At 42.5% G+C, this 17,107-nt stretch overlaps 1 protein-coding gene across 1 annotated transcript in view; it reads left to right on the plus strand.

Annotated features, from left to right (window-relative positions):
- Positions 1-3,427: 3,427 nt before the first annotated feature.
- Positions 3,428-17,107, plus strand: part of DAW1 (dynein assembly factor with WD repeats 1) — a 66,739-nt gene continuing 53,059 nt past the window's right edge. Inside the window, exons 1-4 of the mRNA XM_056122062.1 lie at positions 3,428-3,495; positions 6,823-6,967; positions 9,395-9,453; positions 12,526-12,648. Of these exons, the coding sequence (XP_055978037.1) occupies positions 3,428-3,495; positions 6,823-6,967; positions 9,395-9,453; positions 12,526-12,648 (395 nt within the window). The remainder of the gene's footprint in view (positions 3,496-6,822; positions 6,968-9,394; positions 9,454-12,525; positions 12,649-17,107) is intronic.

Consider the following 17,107-nt stretch of genomic DNA (forward strand, 5'->3'; position numbering starts at 1 on the left):
ATTATGTCAAGCAAGATCATTGAGACTGTACTATGATGAATATTTTCCCATTCTGCAGGGTTTTTTTTTGTTTGTTTCTTTTTTTTAAGTCAGTGGTTTAGATGGTGTCTGATTCAGAGAGAAACCCTGGATCAAAAGCAAGATTAAAGGGGAAGGTCCTGAGCTTGTTGGAAGCTCAGGCAAGACTTCATCACGTCAGGAAAGAATGGAGATCTTTGCTGAAGTTCAACAATTGATCCCTGGAGCCATATTGGTGACTTAAGCCAGAGGTGTGGGTGAATGGAGAGAGGGGGAAACAGGAAGTGAGAAGAAAGTCCCTACATATGAGCTCTAAGGGCCATCAGCATTTACAGATAGGGCAGAGGAGATCAGGAAAAGCAAGTGAAAGGTAACAAAATTGAGAAAAATAAACACATAAAGGTCTCTTGAGGACCAGTTAAGGAAGGAGGGAGCAGGTCAGAACATTGATTCTCTCTGAAAGAACATGTGCTGTGAAGATAAGGAGGGGCCACTGGCTGAAGCGCTGCAGGGTAATCCCCCAATCCCCCCAGACAACCCATCATTAGCCCTGGGTCCCCATAAGCACCACTTGAACATCCCCTGCCTTTCTAATGTCGTGGTAGACACTCAGTGATATTAAGAAGACACAGGAGCACATAGAGTAGTTTAGATGTTGCTAGAAAAGAGAGAAAAGCAAACCCTCCTGAAGACAAAGGCACACAGCATTGCGGGGAAGAGCAAACAGAGAGGAAGGTGGGAGTGCCTGTCAATGCCAGTGTCACTGGCACTGGGATTCAGTCACATCAAGTGTCTGTGGGTGTCTATGAGCCCTCTGTGCATAAACATCACTACTTACTCAGGGAAAAATTCTCCTGGGAGTAGAAAGAAGCATGAATGTTTTCTTTTTCCTCTGGGGAGAAAAGGCATTGATGCAATTTAAATAATACAAAGGAGACCATGAAGGGTCTGTCAAGAAGTTGTAATTGATCTAGAGATGATGCATGATTCCATGATACTTGCCATATGCCAGGTGGTTTACATACATTTTATTTCATCTTCACCAACCTCAGGGGTTCCCCACAAATGAGAAAGTGAGATCTAAGGAGATCACTGATCATGAAGTATGTTGAGATGAAATTCAAACTTGGATTTGCTTGATGCCAAACACAGCTCTTGCTCGACTTACAGTGGGTTCTCATCTTGATAAAGCTAGCACAAGAAAAAGGGTTTTTTTTGTTTGTTTCTTTTTTTTAAAGACAGATGCCAGAATATCTGGGATGTAGCAATTTCAACGTGCACAGTGGAGCAGGAGTCACTTATTTTGTGAGCCTCTGGGTGTTAGTTACATCTTGCCATCACGTTCTGGGATCATTCATCTCCTATGTCAGATCATCAGCCCGGAGAAAGACGACAGTTTAGAGGTTCTAATTCCTACAGGACTGAATAAATAGGTCAAGGCACTGAGCTCCTGTTTTGCATACAGGAGGACAAGGTTTGATCCCTGTCACTGCATGGTCTCTTTTAGCAAGAGACCCATGAACACTTAACTGAGAGTAGTCTTCCAAGCATCAATTAGGTATGAGCTAAAAAGAATAAAGAAATAGATAAGTGAAGGGTTAGGAGGCCGCTGGGTCCAAACCATGTGGTGGTAAAATAATTTACCAGGATCAAGATGGCTTATGCAGAGCAAAGTCAATCTATTGACAGAGTATGCATTGGTCAGACAGACACAGCAGAGAGGCCCTTAAAGAGAGATACTCATCTGGCATACTTCAGGCAGGAAACTTCTGCCCTCTATAGAGTAATCCTTTGTGGGAGCAAGCAGGAGACACATACTCATTTTTTTGGGGGAGGGTAATAAATTGTATACAAAATATTCTTAGCCAGTTACATAAAGAAGATCAGAACTACCTATAATAATCTGGATCAACTATGAAATGTTTCAAGACAATCATAAAAATAATAAAATATGCATAAAATAATTTTAGCCTATCTCAGGATGGGAATAATGCGACCAATTCTAGGAATTTAGGTGACACAGAATGTATGTCCTTCTGGGTCACATTGATAAAGCAGTGGTGTGCCTACGGCAGCTGTAGGAACTGTGAGGCATGTCAGGTGGGGACCTCTAGAACCTCTGGCACAGTTGATTATCTTAGGAAGGAGGGTTTCAGCTTGCCACGCCTTTGAAGTAGGGACTCAAGCTAGACATCTGTTTAGGTGGCTCTTGCTAAACTTCAATAAACAAAGTTCCAATTACGGTTCTTACGAAATGACCTATCACTTCAGCACCATTGTAGAGACAAAGACTTGTGAGTCAAGCCATCACATCTACTGCCTTCTCCACTCTGCTACGTTCCTTCTCAGTCATCCTTTGCTTTTGAAAAGCAAATACAGTGTTTTGACGGATTTCCCAATCTTACCTTTATATGAACTTCTGCTAGAATCTTAGCTGTATATCTAATTATGGTCTAGAGCAGCGACTCTCAGAAATAGTAGATATTGGTTCCAAAAACAGTTTAGTTGTCTCAGCCTTTGCTGATTGGGTCTGCTTTGCTAGTTCGATGCTGCTGAGATTTCCACTCTGCTCCTGCTATTGTTACCTGTAGGGAATGAAGGAATGTTTTCAGTTGGCTGATTCTCACCGGGCGACGTCTTGTGGGTGCCAGCCAAAGACCCTGGTTCTGCTGTGCACGGGTTGGAAAACAGGGACCTTCGAAGCACCTTTTCACTTTGGTGCTTGGTGCTGGAATGGAGTCAGGGACATTCCAGGTCTTCTATGATGTCCCTTCTGCAGATAGGTGGGATTGTCGGCCAATGACCTGTGATGAACTGGGGTCTGGACACACGGGGCCTGGCTGATGTGCCTGCAGAGCCCTAGCCATGGGGAGAGTCGCAGCTGTCAGACGCTGCTAGAGCCCAGTCCAAGCAATCAAGACTGTGTCTGCCTCAGCATCCTTGAAGGGGAAATTGCCTACAGGGTCCAAGTGTTCGAGCAGGATTTGGGAATTCCCATTAGTTCCTGTGTGATGCTTTTCCTCGTCTTTTGGCTATAGAGAACAAGCTTTTGGTCATGTACATATTCTTGGGGGCTTCCAGGCAGCAAGCCCCTCTGGACCTCAGTTTAGGGCTGAATATGAGAAATAAAAAAACTCCAGGGAGCTCATGACATTGCCGTTTTTCAAGTTCGTTCCCTATCCATCTTCCTCTAATCAATGTTCTGATACTGATTGCCAAATCATATCGCTGTATCTTGAACTATTAGGAGAAAAGACCAGGAAACTATAGGTCTCTGCAATCATTGTGGAATATTTCACGTATATTTTAGGTTGAAAATCAAAAACATTAGAGAGAATAAAAGAAATTCTTGAAGTAGTCAGATGCCAAAAATAGACTTTGATAACATTTGTCTCTTTGTGTAGGGATTATGCTGGAATATGAAAAGGGTGGAGAATTAAAGACCAAGTCCATAGATTTGCTTGATCTTGATCCCAGGTAAGCTGGTTCCATAATGCAACAGATTGTCCTATCTGATATATGTGTGTGTGTGTATTTTTAATGAATATATATATTTTTGACACCAGCTCTTTGTGAATGAGCTCCATAAATGTGATGGCACTTCCTGAGATACTTGCCCTGTAGCATTTTATTTCCTAGTTGTTCCTGATGGTTCTGTTGGACAATCTAGTTGAAAGTGGAGGAGAGAGAAGAAAGACCATCAATCTGCTCTGCTTTATTTATTTTAATCTTAAAAACATAAACCTGATAATGTAGACTAGTTTTAGGAAAGGTCTGAAGACAAAGTCCCTCCTGTACTTTGCATCCAGATTGATTTTTCTACGAGGGCACAGGGAAGGACCCACTTCACCCTCTGTGTGGGCCTTTATTTCCTGGGGCCTGGAGCGATAGCACAGCGGGTAGGGTGTTTGCCTTGCATGTGGCGGACCCAGGTTCAATTTCTCCATCCCTCTCGGAGAGCCGGGCAAGCTATCAAGAGTATCCCACCCGCATGGCAGACCCTGGCAAGCTCCTTGTGGCATATTCTATATGCCAAACACAGTAACAACAAGTCTCACAATGGAGACATTACTGGTGCCCGCTCGAGCAAATCAATGAACAATAGGACAGTGACAGTGAGTTATGTTTTGGGGCCACACTTGACTGTTCTTGGGCTTCTTCTTGGCTCTGCTTTCAGGGCTCACCCCTATCAGGAAAGGGCCACCATATAAAGTGCTGGACATCAGACCCAGGTAAGCTGTGTGCAAGGCAAGTGCCCTCCACACTATACTATCCCTCCAGCCTCCCACCCCTAACTGTTTATTATTAACAGTTCAGTTTCTGGGGAGCAGCTGATGAAGCCCACAGGGGAGGTCAAAGGCTATTGGGACATGACCCTGATGACACAGTAGGGTCAGGCCAGAGTAGCTGGGCACTGCTGTGTCTCTGCCAGCTCATAGACAGTGTCCAGAGCAGAACCTGCTGTTTCTTCCTGTTTATGGGGCAGAGACTGCCCAGACTTGTACCTCTTTCTGTTATTCGGTGATGACCCAGGGTCACTTGCCTCCATCCCCTACCCCAGGTTCACATCTGTGGTATAGAAATTTGCCATCTGTAGTTACCTTGTTAACTATGGAGACCCTGGGAATGAGGAGATGGTGTGTCAGAGAATCAGGCACACAGCATGCCAAGACCAACTCACCAACACTGGCCGTAGACTCATAGTCACAAGACAGTTTCTTAAGAAAAGCAAAGGTTAGACAGAGACTCAGGGAGAAGGCCTCGTGCACTAGGAGCACGTGTCGAAGGGGGGTGGGGTATTATCATGACTAGAAGGAAGCTGCTGGCACACTGTCCTTGATGCTCTAAGGCAGAGGCAAGGTTAAAGTATGGCGGACACCCAAAGGTGTGTTTCCCAAATCTCAAGCCACTGGCGCCTGCAGATAAAGGCCAGTTACAGTATGTTATTCTAGAAGAATGTCAGGTTTCCCTGGCAACAGTCCATTCCCATAGAAGTCCGGACCCAGGGCGCTCCCTACAGGCCCAGCAACCTCTAGTGGTCAGGGGGTTGTGCCAGGGAGAACTCCCACAGTCATCAATACGTGAGAGATGGAGAAAGTAGAAACAAGGACCAGAAATGGTCCATGGTTGGAAACCAGCCTCAAGGCCAGGAGTCAGGGGGAAATGGCAATTGTGATAGAGAAGGGACCACTATGATAATGCTGACTGGAAGGGATAGTGCTGGTTGGGAGATGTGTGCTGAAAGTGGATAAAGGACCAAACATGATGGTCTCTCAGTATCTGTATTGAAAACCATAATGCCCAAATGGGGAGATGGAGAGAAAGGGGATGGAGAGAGAGGAAGTGTTCGAGGGAGAGAGAGAGGGAGAGAGAGAGAGAAAACCCCTGCCATAGAGATTAGACGAGGGGCAGGATGGCAAGAGAGAGACTGGGGATGTTGGTGGTGAGAAATGTACACTGGTGGAGGGATTGGGTGTTGGAACATTGACCGAAAACCAATTATAGAAGCTTTGTAACTGTATCTCAAGGTGATTCAATAAAAAGAAACAAAAACCAAACAAACACTGTCCTCCCCTTGTTCATGGATTTGCTTGAGGGGGCCCAGTAATGTCTCCGTTTCAAGACTTGTTACTGTGGCACATTGGGGCTCTCCAAGAGGGGCAGAGGAATAAAATCTGGCTTGGCAGGGCTGTCTGCGTGCAAGGCAAACGCCCTACCGCTGTGCTATGCTGGAGCGATAGCACAGCAGGTAAGGCGTTTGCCTTGCACATAGCCAACATGGCGACCCAGGTTTGATTCCTCTGCCCCTCTTGGAGAGACCGGCAAGCTACTGAGAGTATCTCACCTGCAAGGCAAATCCTGGTATTCGATTTGCCAAAAACAGTAACAAAAAGTCTCACAATTTGTTATGAGACGTTACTGGTGCCCACTCGGGCAAAAGAAAGAAAGAAAGAAAGAAAGAAAGAAAGAAAGAAAGAAAGAAAGAAAGAAAACAAAAAACAAAAGAAAGAAAGAAAGAAAGAAAGAAAGAAAGAAAGAAAGAAAGAAAGACAGCGGCAAAAAAAAAAGGCAAGCTTGTCAGGCTCTCCGAGAGGGGCAGAGGAATCAAACCCGGCTCTACTGGGCTGGCTGCACGCAAGGCAAGACATAAAGAAAAAAGGAATTTAAATCTTGTATACTTTCCATGAGAGAATTCTGCCTTCATGAAAACTGCCAGATAATTCAAGAAATTTCATTGTGTTTTAATTTTTTTTGAATCACCGTAAGATACATAGTTGTAAAGCTGGTCATGATTGGGTTTCAGTCATACAATATTCCAACACCCAACCTTTCACCAGTGTAATTTCCCACCACCAGTGTCCCCAGTTTCCCTCCTACCACCCTGCCTCAAGTCAGTCTCTATGACAGGCACATACATCTCTCTCTCTCTCTCTCTGTCTCTCTCTATCCCTCCCTCCCTCTCTCCCTCCCTCGCTCCTTCCACCTCCCTCCCTCTCTCTCTCTCTCTCTCTCTCTCTCTCTCTCTCCCTCTCTCATGTGCTCAATTGCTTGCTCGTTCTTTCCTTTTGGATATTATGGTTTGCAGTACAGGTACTGAAAGGTTATCATTTATATCCCTTAACAAGAATTTTCAATTTCTTTTTTGAGCATGTCACACTACCCTGATAAAGTAGGGTATCCATGCCCCTTCATGATAAAGATGACAGAGTCAGGAATACCCTCCACAAAGCACTGCGCTCCTTCATGGAGTGAATGCACCTTTTGGCATTAGAGTGAGTAACTGTCCTTTTGGTTGACTTTCAGTACCGATGTCGATGCCTTAGTAGAAGAGATACAGAAAGCAGAGCCTTTAATCACAGCCTCGCGGACAGATCAAGTTAAACTCTTGGTACACAGATTGCAAAATAAACTCACCCAGCACACCAACCACAAGTTCTATCTTTTCAAGGTAATATGTATTTAAAAAAATACTGGTGGGAGCACTTAAGTCTTTACTTGATCCTTTATTAATTGTTGTAAAATTTAAATCATGTTTTCTCTTTCCCTCAATGTTTCACATGGATCTACTGGGAATGTTGCACAGTAACCACTTATTTATTTACTTATTTATTGGCTTTTTGGGTCACACCCAGCAATGCTCTGGGGTTCTTCCTGGCTCTACACTCAGAAATAATTCCCGGTGGTACTCAGGGGACCGTATGGGATGCTGGGAATCGAACCCAGGTCGCCCGCATGCAGGGAAAACACCCTACCTGCAGTACTATCGCTCTAGCCCAAGAACAGTAGCACAGTTATAGCTTATTGATAGAACAAAGGAACTTGAAGCTTTTATTTCTTGAAAGGATAGAAAATAATTTGTAGTAAGTGCATGATCTTTTTTATTAGGATATCTATTAAGGTCATTTTAAGTTAGTCAATTTTTTTTGTTCTTTTGACCACACTCAATGATGCTCAGGGTTTACTCCTGCTTCTGCACCAAGGGATCACTCCTGGTGGACTGGGGGACATTATGGATGCCACAGATTAAACCCAGGTTGACTGCTATAAGGCAAACTCCTTTCCCACTTTGCTATTTCTCCAATACCCAGTAAAAATTTTTTCAGGGTGGGAGAGACATGCTAAAAGTAGTCTATAGACCAAACATGATTGCCACTCAATGGCTCTCTTGCAAAACACAGTACCCAAAAGAAGAGAGAGAGAACAAGGGGGAATGCCCTGCCACAGCGGCGGGGTGGGACGGGGGGGATGAGGGGGTGGGAGGGATGCTAGGACCCGTGGTGGGGGAGGATGGGCACTGGTGGAGGGATGGGTACTTGACCATTGTATAACTGAAACCCAAGCACAAAAAATTTATAAGTCTATAACTGTACCTCATGGTGTTTCACTAATAAAAAAAAGATAAAAAAAATATAGAAATTGTTCTTTCATGTTTTGAACTACCTGTTTCTATGTGAACTTAACAAAACCTCAGATAATTTTTTATTATAATGAAATTGAATATTTTTAGTTTTTTATAGTTTTGGATGAATAAGTTGAAATATCTGTATTCATTTATTTCTTTGAAGAACAACTTTTTATTAACAAATTTAATATTTTTTCTAGAATTGAGTCATAGTCTACTGATTTTTCTTATTAAAATATTTTTATAATAATAATGTGTATATTTTTCATGAACTCATTATTTTTCAGCTGTTACTAAAAATTACAGATCTTTTTTAAATTGTATTCGTCCTTTCAAATTTCTGATTGTCCTCTCGCAATATTTCCAGAAGATGGCACTATTTCACAACAAATTGCTCTATAACTCAAGTCACTGTAATTTATCCTCCAATGGGACAATGGGATCATTTTTGGTAGTGACATGTGATGCTCTTTTTTTTTTCTTTTTGGGTCACACCTGGAGATTCTCAGGGGTTACTCCTGGCTCTGCACTCAGGAATCACTCCTGGCGGTGCTCAGGGGACCATATGGGATGCTGGGAATCAAACCCTGGTCAGCTGCGTGCAAGGCAAATACCTTACCTGCTGTGCCCTGGATATGTGATGCTCTTAATAGTTCTACTGTGGTCCCCAACTGTACTCTTCATATTCAGCAAATTGCTATCTTTAAAGAGATGACCCACTTAAATATGTGCTAGAAAACATATTGGAGCTTTAAATAGAGGTGATTTTAAATAGTAATAGTGACTTTAAATAGTAATAGGTAAAGGTAAAGGTAAAGTCCCTCCCGTTGTTCTTCGATTTGCTCGAGCGGGCCCAGTAACGTCTCCATTGGAGACTTTGTTGTTACTGTGTCTGGCATATCGAATACGTCACGGGGAGCTTGCCAGGCTCTGCCGTGCGGGCGAGATACTCTCGGCAGCTTGCCGGGCTCTCCGAGAGGGGCGGAGGAATCGAACTCAGGTCGGTCATGTTGGCTGCGTGCAAGGCAAACGCCCTACCACTGTGCTATCGCTCCAGCCCAACATGGCCGACTTGAGTTCGATTCCTCCGCCCCTCTCGGAGAGCCCGGCAAGCTGCCGAGAGTGATTTTAAATAGTAATATTGTAAAGTCTTAATTAGAAACATCTTTTCTGTATGCTTTCTTTATAAATACAAAAGGCCATGTGCAATACTTATAATAAAAGCTTATATACCATTATTAAGAACCAATGGGTAGAAAACAAATATATATATTATATATACACACATATATACATATACATATATATAATTATCAAAACTCTCAAGTGCTATTGCGTCTAAATAATAGAAGGTGAAAGGTATTTTCCTTGTTTGCTCAGCTATTCTCTATGTATTAAGTATAATTATGAAAAACTTGAACTTTTTGATGGCTTGGAGCTAACATGAATGAATTAAACTTTCTTTCCTTGAAGGTTCTCCGAGCACACATCCTGCCACTGACTAATGTTGCACTTAACAAATCAGGCTCATGGTAAGGCTCACTTGACTTATGTTAAGGTAAAGGTAAAGGTAAAGGTAAAGGCCCTCCCGTTGATCGTCGATTTTGCTCGAGCGGGCCCAGTAACGTCTCCATTGGAGACTTTGTTGTTACTGTGTCTGGCATATCGAATACTCTCGGTAGCTTGCCGGGCTCTCCGAGAGGGGCGGAGGAATCGAACTCGGGTCGGCCATGTTGGCCGCGTGTAAGGCGAACGCCCTACCTGCTGTGCTAAATGTTAAGAGAAGATTTTAAAATTATTTTAGAAAAAAAAGGAGAGATAAATGAACAGAAGGCTCGTTGATTTCCCACCTACCTCTATCCCCATGCATGACCTTCCTCACTGTCACATCTTTGCTGCAGTTCTCGTACCTAAGTGGACACACTCTCATCTCTCAAAGTTCATAGAGTGCAAGAGGGTTCACCCTTGATTGTCTCCTTTCTGTGGATTGATGGGCATCTACATTCAAGTGCTGGGGATGTTCTACACATACGCCAATGGTTCCCTATGCTTGTGGCCTAATGATGCAACAGCTGTTCTTGTGTATCTTCTGTTTGCCATGGTAACATCATTTCTTATTGCGCTTGATTTGGCCTGATGCTGTTTTGTGCATCACGAATCTATGGCTGGTATAGCCGGGGAGAGAGTGACTGACCTAGAAATGAAAGGAGAAGTGATTGGGTCTTTGAAAGTGGACAATGGAAGATGGCAGTGTTGCCAGTTAGACTACTTCCATCCCAGCTGAACTATAGTCTCAAACAACAGCCAAGTGACAGGAATGCAAAAGGATTCTTTCATCTTGTTGATAGAGTCGGTCAAACACGTGTTTAGTTACTGTTTTTCACAGCTGGACCAGTTGCATTTCTATAAACAGTGTATTAAAGGTTAAGGAATAAAAACATTTGTGATTTTTGCAAGGCTGTAGAGATAGCACAACAGGTAGGGCATTTGCCTTGCACATGGCCGACCTAGGTTCTATTCCTCTGCCCCTCTCGGAGAGCAGGCAAACTACCGAGAGTATCATGACCACACAGCAGAAACTGGCATGCTCCCTGTGGCATATTAGATATGCCAAAAACATTAACAACAAGTTTCATAATGGAGACATTATTGGTGCCCGCTCAAGCAAATTGATGAACAATGGGAGGACAGGGTTACAGTGCTACAGTATTTTTGCAAGAAGTTGGCATTAGGTATATGACCTGCTTATTCCTCTCATTTCAATACCCTGCTGAAATTTGTTTTGTTTTGTTTTGTGGCCACAAACAATGGTGCATAGGGTCTGTTCTCCAGGCAGCCTTTGGGTACCATATGGGGTTCTGGGTATCGAATGCCCTTCCTGCTGTACTTTCTCTCTGGCCTTAATCTGCTGAATTTTAAGAGTAAAACAGGTCCTGTTCCTCTCTATTCTAACCTGAATTTTCTTTAATATTTGTGATATACTGAAATCTGCATGAATTTTATAGAGACTGCTGAGTCATATACAAAGTTTCACTAAGATATTTAAAGAATATATAAGGGCTGGAGCGATAGCACAGCGGTAGGGCGTTTGCCTTGCACGCAACCAACATGGCCAACCCGAGTTCGATTCCTCCGCCCCTCTCGGAGAGCCTGGCAAGCTACGAGAGTATCTTGCCCGCACGGCAGAGCCTGGCAAGCTCCCCATGACGTATTCGATATGCCAAACACAGTAACAACAAAGTCTCCAATGGAGACGTTACTGGGCCTGCTCGAGCAAATTGACAAACAACGGGAGGAAAAGAAAATAAGATGCTGTTATCTGACTTTTAAAATATTGGATGTAGTAGAATTAAGTCCCAGTTAATCAGTCCACTGCTAAATATTTGTGACCATTTATTAGTGTCCCAGGTATTGTTCCAGGTCCTGGTGATGGTCGTCATGGTAAACTAGATGAGTAGAAGGATTATGTGCCTTAAACAAACAGCCCAACTCTGCAGAGATAAGCACAAAGGTGCCCATAGCTGGTGTGGGTATGTTTTAGGGGAAAGTTGAGGTCTCCGAGGTAGTTGTGGCTGCTGATGGCTTTATATACCTTGAGCAGAAGATTGAATTTTTCTCTGACTGGCTCAGAAACCTTTAGAGGAAGGTTTCAAAAGGAACACTAGGTTCTTAGAGGAAATTTAGAAGGCTGATAGACTAAGAATCATTAGAAAGTAGTTTCATGTATTGAGGAAAAAGATGGAGGTTGTGGAGCTCCTAGAAATATATTTTTTTGAGATTTTCAGGTAGAATTTCAGAAGACACATGTGGGATGGAAGGGACAGAATGGAGTTGTGGAGGGCGCTGTCACTTTCTGGTCAGGCCCCTTTTAGAAGTGAGTATCAAGATGAGTTTGTTTCAGAAAATGTTCTTGATCACCAAGGTTATTTATTTATTTATTTATTTATTTTGCTTTTTGGGATCATGCCCTGTGATGCTCAGAGGTTACTCCTGGCTTTGCAGTCAGGAACCACTCCTGGCAGTGCTCGGGGGACCATATGGGATGCCAGGAATTGAACCTGGGTCGGCCACGTGCAAGGCAAACACCTACCTGCTGTGCTATTGCTCCAGCCCCCAACACCACCAATGTTATTTAAATGATCTGATTTATACCCTGCAAACGGTTGCTGGTGGAATGGCTCTTTATTTCATGAGTTCGTTTGGCATCTGTGCTCAATTCTTTTGTGTGTGATTTTTTTTTTTTGTGAGAAGATGTGTATACTTATCCCAGTTGAACTGTTTGTTTGAATACACTATTTCCATGGCCCTACCATTGATCATCGATTTGCTCGAGCGGGCCCAGTAACGTCTCCATTGGAGACTTTGTTGTTACTGTGTCTGGCATATCCAATACTCTCGGTAGCTTGCCGGGCTCTCCGAGAGGGGCGGAGGAATCGAACTCGGGTCGGCCATGTTGGCCGCTTGTAAGGCAAACGCCCTACCCGCTGTGCTGCAAAAGGTAAAATAGGTGGGGCCTTATTCCTGCCAGGTTAAAAAAAAAATTGAACTGTTTGTTAACACACTGCTGTTCTTGCCTTGTAATTGAGTTCTCTTGTTTGTGTTAGCTTTATCACAGGGAGCTATGATCGGACATGCAAAGTGTGGGACACAGCCTCTGGCGAGGAGCTCCACACTCTGGAGGGGCACAGGAACGTGGTCTACGCCATAGCATTCAACAATCCCTATGGGTGAGAGAAGCCTCTCTCTTTCCTTTATTCTTTAAGCCTCTCTCCATATTTATACTTTTTTTCTTTCCTCTCTGGGGAACTCAGGTCAGCCATGTTGGCTGCGTGCAAGGCAAACGCCCTACCGCTGTGCTATCGCTCCAGCCCAAGCTCCCTGTGACGTATTGGATATGCCAAACACAGTAACAACGAAGTCTCCAATGGAGACGTTATTGGGCCCGCTCGAGCAAATCGATGATCAACGGGAGGGCCTTTACCTTTACCTTTACCTCTGGGGAAGGGAAAGGAGAAGATAGCTAAAATGTAGTGAGTGCTCAATGCATGATTTGGAAGTCTTCTGAACATGCCCTTCACTGCTCAAAGGAGCTTTGGGTTAGATGATGTGTGCTGAAAGTGGATAAAGAAACAAACATGATGGCCTCTCAGTATCTGTATTGCAAACTATAATGCCGAGAGAGAGAGAGAGAGAGAGAGAGAGAGAGAGAGAGAGAGAGAGAGAAATTGTCTGCCATAGAGGCAGTGGGAGGGGTGGGATGGGGTGTCCACTGGGGACATTGGTGGTGGAAAATGTTCACTGGTGGAGGGATAAGTGTTCGATCATTGTAGGAGTGAAACTAAAACATGAAAGTGCTGTAACTGTAGCTCACAGTGATTCAATAAAAGTCACATTGTATGACTGTCATCCTGTTGGTCATTGATTGCCTTGAGCAGGCCCCAGTAACGTCTCCTTTGTCCTAGCCCTGAGATTTTAAAAAGTGCCACATTAAAGGCTCTTTCAGGGTCAGGAGAATGAGACCCATCATTGTTACTGGTTTTTGGCATACTGAATACGCCACAGGGAGTTTGCCAGACTCTGCCGTGTGAGCAGAATACTTTTGGTAGCCTGCCAGTTTCTCCAGAGTAAGAACTAGATGATAACATGCGTGAGGGTCGTCCTCCAAGGGGCCCCGGTGAGGACAGCCAGGTGTGGAGGCAGGAGAATCTGTCCTCACCAAGGCCCCTTGGAGGAGGGTGGGTTGAGTTTCCCTCCCCACCCTGAGCAGAGCCCCGGCAGCTGAAGACCTCCGGTTCCAGCCACAGCCATGCTTAAGACCACTCTCCACACTTTCGGACGAGCCTCATGCATGAAGGAACTGGCTGAGGAACCCAGGTGTGCAGGACCCGGGGCATAGATCTCCAAGCCTGCTCGGATTGGGACTGGGCCTCCTCCACCCAGATCCCCCATCTTCCAGTATGTAGGCGTTACATCCACCATCAATAAAAAAATAAATTAATTAAATAAAACAGAGTTTGAATCCTCTTCCAGGATCTTGCAGTAACAATGAGACAGATAGACTTAAGCAAGCCTGTCTTTGGGATGCTCTAGCACTGATGTTTATAGCAGCAGAATATTCTTAGAAGTTAACTTAAAATATCACCAGGTGGGACAAAAACACGTGTATATAGGAGCATACTGAAGAGCTAAATAGTACAATAGACACAGTGTAAAATCATCTTCTGGCTTAACCAGATCAGATTAACTAAATATTTTCTACTTATCATTTTTGCTTATCACATGAATGACACTCATGATATCCTAAATATTTATTTTTAATTTTATTTTTCCTATCAAAGTATAGTATACCAAACTTCTTTTCATACTGGTTCAGTTATGAGCTAAACAAAATTTCATTGTCTTTATCAACAATTGCTAATGTTGGGCATGATTACAATGATAATTATGTAATTTAATAGGTGTTTTAATTAAATTCTGCTTAAATTCATGACATTGGAGGGTGAAAATAAAATTAAAAAATAAGGTAATTATTTGAAAAAATATCTTGTTAGATGAAGCTGAGATCATTATGAAAGTTAGAAAATATTTTGTAAAAATTTAGAAAAATTCTGCTTGGTTGTTCTTGGAAAATAATTTATTTAAAATAGCATTTCATTAAAAACTTGGACCGGTCTTTTTGCCTCCTCCTCCCAGTTTGGAAATTACTTTGGTTGAACATGACTTCTGTAAGACAGATAATGAACTCCAATTAGCTGACCCATAGTCCAAAATAAAAAGATCATAGTTTACTGTCAAAAGATTCTTAATAACTACATTTTGCACCAGTTTGAGTAAAAAAAAACTAAACATTTATCTTTTCCTATTATTTCCCACTTTCACTGGCTTTTTGCATTAACCATGCTGGTACAATAAAGATGATTCTTTTTCTGCTGTGTTAAGATGACTAGAACAAAACAGTCAATCACCAAAAACTAAGAGGAGATAGAGTCTGATAATTTCTTCTAACTAACATCTTTAAGGATGGTCTGAAGTTAAAGTGGATGTTTGAAAAAGAAAGTGTGAGGAATAGAGAGAGACTAGTAGTTCTGATTTAGGCAGAGCATTGTCAAGTGCATTCATGGTTATCCACCTAGCAAACATTAAGAAACATAAATACTCGCAATCAGAGCATTTCACGGCATTCAGCCTCTGTCCTGAAGGAATGAATTGCTATGAAAGGTTTGTGGACAAAAGAATGGCACAATGAAAAGGCTATTTTAGGATTGTTTTGCAGAGAGAAAGGATTATAGGTTTTGTGGTAGGACACCAACAGGGGACAAGATAATTAGCTATGAGACAGACACAATAATTCTTGCCATGACAGAAATTTAGTCTAGAATGATGACAGAGGCAATGGGAGTTTCATAACATTTTAATAGACATAGAATAGAACTTTTATACCAGAAAATTAAAAAAAATATTGAAGTCTAGGTTTTTATATCCTGCATTTTATATCATATATTTAAAAATGCAATATTCTTTCAAAGCACATTGTGATGGACAATAAAGTTAATTGCTATAATAAAATAATCATATATGCAAAATAAATTACAGAAATTTTAAGTTTGATATATGCACCTTTACATCATAGAAAATACCGTTTCCCTTTTTCTTTTTTAATAAAAACTGAACAATTTTATTTTTGTTTAGGCACTGTGGTTTACAGTACTGTTAATGGTAGAGTGTCTTGAATGAATCCTTCTAGCACCACCGCCCCCACTAGACCATCCACTTCCTTCCACCATTGTTCAAGTGTCCCCCCTCCCCCCATTCTATGCCCTCTGCATTCTTCACAACCCCCCTCCCCCAATCTCACTGCCTCCTGTCCTGGTAAGTTTCCTACTGAAGACCAGTTTGCATGATCTCTATTTCTGTTGCCTTTAGATATTTGTTATTACCCTACTCTGTTTCTTTATATTTCATATGTGAGAGAGATCATTCTGTTCACGTCCCTATATTTCTCTCTAACTTCATTCATATGATATTCTCCAGATCTATCCATGTAGTAGCCAGTTGTGTGCTTCTATTATTAATTTTTATAGCTGAGTAGTATTCCATTGTACAGATGAACCATAGTTTATCCAGTCATCTGTTCTTGGACACTTGGGATGTTTCCAGTCTGCAGTGAACATAGGGGTGCCTATGTCCTCGTGCCTATGTCTTTTCTAAATAGAGATTTTGGGTCTTTGGATAAATTCTGAGAAGGAAATTGCTGGTCATATGGGAATTTAATTCCTAGTTTTCTGTCAAGTGTCCATATTGCTTTCCAAAAAGTTTGGACCAATCAACATTCCAACCAGCAGTGAAGGAGGTTCCTCCCACCCTGCATTCATACCAACACTGGCTGTTTTGTTCTTTGTGATGTGTGCCACTCTCACTAAGTTGGTATCTCATTTACATTGTATTTTTCTAATAAATGATTCTGAGCATTCCCATATACTGTTGACTATCTGCAAGTCGTCTTTGCGGAAGTTTTTGTTCATCTACTTGCAATTCCCAAACCCCAACCATTTTTTGATGGGGTTGACACTTTTCTTTTCTCTTTAAGATTCTACCAGTGCTTTACATATCTTGGATATTAACACCTTATCAGATTAGTGGTGGACAAATAATTTCTCCCAGTCTCTGGTGATCATTTCTTTTGCAATGCAGAAGCTTCTGAGTTTAATGTAACCCCAAATTTTCATCTTTGCTTCCTGTAGCTTGGCCAAGGACATTATTGACAAATTGAAGAAGCCTCTAGATGCAGTGCCTTGAAGTTTTCCTCCTATGTTTTCCACAATATAATCTCTGAATTCTGGGCTGCTATATGTGTCTTTAGTCCAATTTTGTGCTCGGTATTAGGGATCTGAAGTCTTTTTTTTTCCTTTTTCATGTGACTCACCAATTTTCCAAAAACTATTTGTCAAAGAGGCTTTGTTCCACTTTATATTTTTTACTACTTTGTAAAAGACTGGGCTTGAGCCATAGCACAGCGGGTAGGGCGTTTGCCTTGTACACGGCTGAACTGGGTTTGATTCATCCATCCCTTTCGGAGAGCCCGGCAAGCTACCGAGAGTATCTCACCCGCGCAGCAGAGCCTGGCAAGATCCCCATGGTGTATTTGATATGCCAAAAATAGTAACAACCAGTCTAATAATGTAGATG

The sequence above is a fragment of the Sorex fumeus genome, unplaced genomic scaffold (genome assembly GCF_029834395.1).
Source record: "Sorex fumeus unplaced genomic scaffold, SorFum_2.1 ptg000005l, whole genome shotgun sequence".
NCBI lineage: Eukaryota > Metazoa > Chordata > Mammalia > Eulipotyphla > Soricidae > Sorex > Sorex fumeus.